Source organism: Zingiber officinale, chromosome 7B (genome assembly GCF_018446385.1).
Source record: "Zingiber officinale cultivar Zhangliang chromosome 7B, Zo_v1.1, whole genome shotgun sequence".
Classification (NCBI taxonomy): domain Eukaryota; kingdom Viridiplantae; phylum Streptophyta; class Magnoliopsida; order Zingiberales; family Zingiberaceae; genus Zingiber; species Zingiber officinale.
This window is the reverse complement of record NC_055999.1, coordinates 62,584,057-62,591,509: the sequence shown is the minus strand read 5'-3', so window position 1 is coordinate 62,591,509 and position 7,453 is coordinate 62,584,057. Positions and strand designations below refer to the sequence as shown.

Sequence of the window (7,453 nt, the reverse complement as noted above, 5' to 3'; positions counted from 1 at the left end):
ATTCATTTGATGAATCAAATTGGATTAAAAAGTAATCCTAATTGGGCTAATTGAGTTAGACTCAAGTTGATTCATGTATTCAATGAGTCTAATTTAGATTATGACTTATTAAATCAATTTAATTTAATGAATTAGATTCATTATATTAAGTTGGCTCGAATCAAATGGTTGGATTAGATCAACCATGGTAGAGATTGGGTCAAGTTTGACTTGACTTGAGAAGGAAGACCAAAGGTCAATTTTGACTTGACCTTTTGCCACCTCATTGGTGAGTTGGCATTAGGTGGACCAATGATGATGTTCCACATCATCATGGTGTGCCACCTCATGGGAGTTACATACCCATTCTCTTTAATGAGGCATTAAATGAGAAATGGGGGTTACTCTTGGAGAGGTGGCCGGCCACTTTAGGGGGTTAATGAAATTCATTTTCATTAAACTCCTCATTCACTCCTTTCTTCTTCCTCAAGCTCTCCCTCTCCCTCTCCTCCTTGCTTGGCCGAATCTTACCAAGGTGCTAGCACACCTTTGTGTGAGGTTTTCTCCATCTACGTGTCCGTGTGGATACTTCTAGAGGACCGACGCTTGACGGTATAGAGATCCGGCAATTCCTTGGACGAGCGGGAACGCGAAAGGGCACGCTTCAAGGTATACTTCTTAACACATAGATCTAGGAGTAGATCTAGATATTTAAAAACTCGTACTCGTAATTTTCGTTCGGTTTTTCTTGCACGGATCTACGGCGTTGGGTGATTCAGGGTTTCCGCGACGCGAAAAGCGATTTTCGCGGCCCGAAAAACCCAACAGCATCAAATGTAGATATAGAGTTTTTTTTCCTTCAACCAAACATTTAAAAAAAAATGGAAATTTCCAAAGCATGACATAACTGCCCAAATCTGCGTTGGATATAGATACTTGGATAATGACACTCAAACAGTGACACTAAGAGTGAACAATCACTAATCCTATTGAACACATGTACAATTTGTAAAAATAGCCATATCAGAGATTGCGATCATACTCATGTTGAACTATATCAAGTCCAAGTAACATAGACATGGAACAGTTGTAGCACTGACACCATATTCAACCACACAAGCATCATACTAGAGATTTGAACGAACATTAGTTATCAAATTTCGTAAACAGTAAGCAGTATAGTACTAGCCTTGTATGTTAAACTTGTTGAATGTACAATATCTCATAAGAAAGTTTACTTTTAATGTTATCACAATAATCACATCCAGAGAGAATACACAAATCAATGAACTGATCCATAGTGAGTCTTAGCTCTTCAAGAACCTGAAAAATAAGGATGAGAATAAATACAGTAATTCAATTAGCAATAAGCAGAATAAATATACCTTTGAAACGTCAAATTCCATCACAGAGATTTTTTTGGAACTAGGATCCATTAAATGATAGAGAAACCTTGGTACCCCAAAAGTTAAAGTATCCATGTTTTCTGAGGCAACTGCAAACACCTAGAGATTGATAACAAACAAATACGTTTAGGATATTAAAGTTAAAAAAATAAAATAGAATGTGTTACATTGCATCATTTTACCTTGTCACTTTTGCAAAGAGCTGCACATTGAGCTTCTGCTTCACAGGGTGCCTTTAGATCAGAAAGATGAGTTTAGCTTCTAAAACTAGAGATACAATACTTGTATATTAAGCAATTGCATGTAGCTTTAGGAAATGTTTGCAAGAGAAAGTAAAATTGTGTCATTGTTAGTTCAAATTCTTGTAGCAAGGATAAATAATTCAATAAGTGAAAGTGGACTAGTTTACCTCAATAGTAGGCACACCCATTAGTCTTAAGAGACGTTTACAATCTTCATTATGTTGCTTGGTTACCTATGAAAAAACTTTACAGTCATCTACTGGAATCAAATTCTTCAAGAAAGTAATTTGAAAGTTCAAAATATATTTAAAGAAACTCTATGTTACATATGAAGAAAACAGATAATCAGCATGCTAACTTTATGCTGATTACATCATAATCAATAAGATCCTCATGGTAATTTCCAATAAAATAGCAATATCAAAGATTACCTTGACAGTCCTTTTGTTGTACTTTTCAATTCCCTCCAAATCACCAGTCTGCAAACAACAAATGTAACCAAGATAGCAAAAGAAATTCTAGCACACTAAAGAGTCCCAATAAAGGTACTTGTTATGCACAAGAAATGACCTCAATTGTTGAGTTCAGATCGTTAGTTGCATCTTTCCTCTTTAAATATCTAAAGAATAAAATAAGCTTAAAGATTATCATTATCTTGCAACAAAAAAAAAGGAGGGGGACAATGACAAAACTGTAAAGACTAGCCTTTTGGCAAGTTCTTGTTTCTTCAGCTCTGGAGGTTGACCGTCAAATACATATCTGGCATAAAAAAGATGATAATAAAATATGGTGGCTGAATGATAAACAAAATGATATTTAGACATGCAAATGGACTTACACTGGCTCGATACCTGCTTCTAATAATCTGATAGTTCGATTGAACATCCCTTGCAGATGACTTATCGGCCATACAAAATGTCAAGAGTTAGAAGAAGAAATAAAAAAGTCCAACTCATGCATAGATTTTTCAATGAACTCTGCAAATTCTTTCCTAATTCCAGGAAGTCCTTGAGAATCACTATATGCACCTGATTGCTCGAAAGAAAGTTGAGATTCTTATCAGAATGACTAAAAAAATATTTACTCATCAACATGAAAAAAATAACAAGGCCTGTAGATGATGTTTTGGGTTTGTTACATATAAAGATACAACTAAAAACTGGAATATGACACAAATGTTATGAAAAGGCCAACATAAAAATTGCTTGGGTTACAAATGCACAAACAAGTACAGAATACATTTCTTTTCCAGATCACCGTTAACAAGAGGAAACAAGTTGCAAAGCAGTTTAGCTTGAGAAACAGACTGCATCAAAAGGAAAAGGTTTAAGCAGACTGCGAGTTGAAAATTGTAGGAATATGTGAATACCTAAACCACCCTAATTCAATGAAAGATAATGTTTAGCTCTTGCAATGACATCTGCTGGGAATAAAAGCCCGACATTAGGGTCATCCAATAGAAATGGAGCTTGGCACAATGCTACCACCTGGAGAATAGTATAGGTAAAAAATTACACCACTAAAAAGAGAAATCTAATGGAAAATGTCTCTTTATCTCAAGGAGCACAGAGAAGGAGAAATTACTCCATGTACAAGGAATTTTTGACTTGTGAAGATGATTTTTTCTCACTGAGTTCCTTAAGTCAAGCAATAGAGAAGAATGATCAACACTTTGATACAAGTAGTTTTTAAGAAAGAATAAAGAGAAAATGGAAACCTGACGGGGAAATGTTAATGGCTTCTATTCGAGAGCATGAGGGTTCCCGACATTTGTGAAAATAATCTGCAAACAACAAAAAAACCAATCTCATGGAAAGTAAGTCCAACTTGTATCTTGTTTCTTAAGAATAAATTGCAAGGGGAGTGCAGTATTATAACCTCAAATTTTAATCTCACAAGTGGCATCCCAACAAGCTAACAATAAAAAGAATCAAAGGCATATGTGCACTTCATACCTTGATACAAGCAATAAAGCAAACATATACAGTGCTAAATAACCCAGGAAGATATCTTCAACCAGATAACAAGAATGGAAAAAAAACAATCAAAGTCAGATCTTTCAGGAATCGAAATAAGAGTCTCTTTCAATAAAATTTATTCTATTTAACTCAAATCATGTTGTGGCACAATCAACGAAAATTGTGTATGAGAAAGCATCATAACCTTCTTCCCCTCCTTCTGCAACTTCGAAGCCCGCAGGTAAAGCTCCCCTTTGACAGCATATGCAACTTTCTTCACATTCTCATTCAGCAACTCGTAGTCCAGCGGCTTCGGCGCCATCCTAATACTAATTAATGATTTAAAATCAGAACTTCTTATCTTAATACTGACTAAACAACAAAAGGAGCATAGAAGAGGTCACATGCTAATTTTATGATGGAAAGCAGATCAAACTTACTTGGACATCAAAGATTCTGCTGCCTTCTCCAGGCATGGAAAAATTAGCCTATTTTAACTGAAACTTGTTGACTCTCTTTGTTAGAAAATGGGCAGTCTTCTTGGAGCATATAATGTAGAAATATGCATCTCCGACTCTGCTGTAGTTCTATAGACATGAACAAAAACAACAATAAACAAGGATGCCATGGCTAAAATCCTGATGCCTTTGCAGTCTGCTATAGACCCTGCAGAAGAAGCTTGCTTACATGCGAAACAGACGTATGTTTTCATGTTCTTCTCTGATCTAAGAAGCCATTAAGAAAAACTAGAGGAACAAATCTCGTGGAAAATGATCGCCATATTCAATTAATGATACGATTAAGACGATTTGGTGAATTATTTTTTTTAAAAAATGACCCTAATTCGATTGAATCTGAAGCAGAGGAAACCCTAATCGAAGGAAAAAAAAAAGATCGAGCACAGACCTGGAACTCGGAGGTGTGGTACAAGCTCATAAACAAGCGAAGGGCACTGGCCTGGAGGAGCATGGGCTGCGGCTTCTCGCTGTCTTCCTCCTCGCCTCTTCCCAGCGGTACGAAGATGTCGTGTGTGTTGCTATATAAGGAAACAGGTTCGAAGAACCCTCTGCCAAGGCCAGACGACGAAGCGACGGCTTGCATCCCGGAGAAGGTGATGAAGACCGCATCGTCACTCCTGTCAAAGACGAAGTTGGCGCTACCTGCATTGGCATGCATGCAGCGGGTCCAGGCTTGTGCCAGAAGAGGGGAAGATGCAAGGAGCGCACCAAGGACATGGCTCATCTTGAACCTTTAGGAGGCAAAGGTAGACAAATCAAGAGTGAGGGTGAGAATGAGAGAGAGAGGAGAGCACACCGTTGTGGAGGAAGATCCAGTGGTCGATGGGATGACATGAAGAGATTGTATAAGGAGAGGGAAAGAAAATTGCCTTAGGTTTGGGAGCGCGAAGGAAAAACACGACGCCGAAAAGAAAACAGCGAGGGAAAAGAAAACAGCGAGGGGGGAAATGACCAAATTCAATTACAACGGTTTTTTCAAAACTGTTGTCGTAGACGCTAAAAACGCGGATAAAGACAACGGTTTATAAAACCGTTGTAAAAAGTGTTGTCGTTTTAAAAAAATATTGCTCAATGACAACAGTTTTGCCAAAACCGTTGTCTTTTATATTTAATGGGGAGTTCAAAAACCGTTGTCTTTGAGCAAATACGCAACACTTTCTCTTAAAACCGTTGTCGTAGGGGTGTTGTCATTTGCAGTTTTTGTTGTAGTGTTATCGGGCCTATTGATTTAACGATAAATCTCACCCATTGATAAATTAAAGAAATAAATACTAAGTATATGTACTTGTTATTATATCAAGATTAAGAGTACGCACATCCATAATAACAGATGTTATGTTCTTTTATGCAGTCAGTATAAAAGGAACAACCTCAAATGGTCCTACTCAATACACACATAGTGTACTAGTGTAATTTTATAGTCTAGATAAACTAATACCAAATTACACTATAACCATTTCAATGGTTTGTCCCAATCCATCTTGGTTGTGAGCTATTATTTATAATTTATAAGGAACTGATAACATGATCTTCTGTGTGACACTACACACCATGTTATCTACAATATAAATTAAATGGACAACTACATTTAATTTACTTACAATAAGCACAACATTCTTTTCTTACGATCCCTTATTACTTTGATCCTAAGAATATGTCCACATTCTCCCAAGTCCTTCATATCAAACTGTATGGACAACCATACCCTTACGTCTGACAACACTTTGACATTGTTGCTAATGAGTAAAATGTCATCTACGTATAGTACAAGAAATACCACTATGTTTCCATCACTCTTCTTGTATACACAAGACTCATCCGGACACTGAATGAATCCATAAGACAAGATCACTTCATTAAACCGGATGTTCCAAGATCTCGAAGCTTGCTTCAGTCCATAAATAGACAGAATGACCTTACATACAAGATGCTCTTTGCCCTTTGCAATGAATCCCTCGGGTTGCTTCATATGGATGTTTTCTTCAAAACTTCTATTAAGGAAAGCTGTCTTAACATCCATTTGCCAAATCTCATAATCCATATGAGCGGCAATAGATAAAAGAATCCAGATAGACTTAAGCATGACTACCCGTGAAAAAGTTTCCTCATAATCGATTCCCTCTTTCTGAGTATACCCTTTTGCAACAAGCCTTTCTTTGAAGGTTTCCACCTTCCCGTCCGCCCCTCTTTTTTCTTTTGTAGACTCATTTACACCCAATGTCTTTTACACCATTTAGTGGTTCTACAAGCTCCCAGAGTTGATTAGAATACATAGATTCTATTTCAGAGTTCATTGCACTTTGCCAAGATGCTGCATCTTTATCTTGAAGTGCTTCATCATATGTGAAGGGATCAGGTTCATGTTTACTAGGGATCTAGTCCGAAGACTCTCCTAAAAACATGAATCCATCAGGTTGCCGAACAACCCTCCCACTACGACGTGGCACTGCTTGTAATTGTGAATTCATTTGTGACACGTGTTGCAGTTTCTTGTGGTATCTCATCTTGTACCGTTGGTACTAAGGTAGACGTGTCTTCACTTATTTCTTCAAGAACAATTTTACTCATAAGTTTGTGGTTTATTACATAGTACTCTTCTAAAAATCGGGCATTGGTACTAACAATGACCTTCTGATCTTTAGAACTATAAAATAAATCGCCTTTCGTTCCTTTAGGATAACCCACAAACAAGCAAACTTTTGTACGTGATTCCAACTTATCAGTGTCTCCCTTCAGCACATGTGCTGGACTACCCCAAATCTGAATATGCTTTAGACTAGGCTTACACTCATTCCATAATTCTGTGGAAGTAGAGGGTACTGACTTAGAAGGTACCAAGTTCAGAATGTACACTGTCGTATTTAGAGCATATCCCTAAAACGAATTTGGTAATTCTGAACAGCTCATCATTGATCTAACTATTTCCATAAGAGTCCTATTCCTTCGTTCTGTCACACCATTCTGTTGGGGTGCACCAGGTGCAGATAGTTGGGATTGAATCTCGGCCTCTGATTAGTAACTCCTAAACTCTCCTAAGAGGTACTCGCCACCATGATCAGATCGTAGTGTCTTGATACTTTTACCATGACGTTTCTCCACATCAGCCTTGTACTCTTTGAACTTATCAAAGCACTCAGACTTGTGGCGCATCAAGTAAATATACCCGTATCTAGAATAGTCGTCTATAAAAGAGTTAAAATATTCGAAACCACCTCTTGCCTGGATAGTCATAGGTCCACACAAATCAGAATGAACTAATTCCAACACATCTTTGGCTCTATACCCCTTAGCCTTAAAAGGTCTCTTGGTCATTTTTCCTTCCAAGCAAGATTCACAGGTTGAAAAATTTT

General features: G+C 37.3%; 1 protein-coding gene across 1 annotated transcript; it reads right to left on the bottom strand.

Annotated features, from left to right (window-relative positions):
* Positions 1–1,176: 1,176 nt before the first annotated feature.
* Positions 1,177–3,907, bottom strand: LOC122004377 (flap endonuclease 1-A-like). Its single transcript, XM_042559274.1, has 11 exons — positions 3,791–3,907; positions 2,867–2,933; positions 2,604–2,655; positions 2,466–2,525; positions 2,333–2,386; positions 2,198–2,246; positions 2,059–2,106; positions 1,795–1,860; positions 1,568–1,618; positions 1,365–1,484; positions 1,177–1,302 (listed from the first exon to the last, which is right to left on the bottom strand). The coding sequence occupies exons 1-11, from the start codon at positions 3,905–3,907 to the stop codon at positions 1,177–1,179; spliced, it is 810 nt and encodes a 269-aa protein (XP_042415208.1).
* Positions 3,908–7,453: the final 3,546 nt, after the last annotated feature.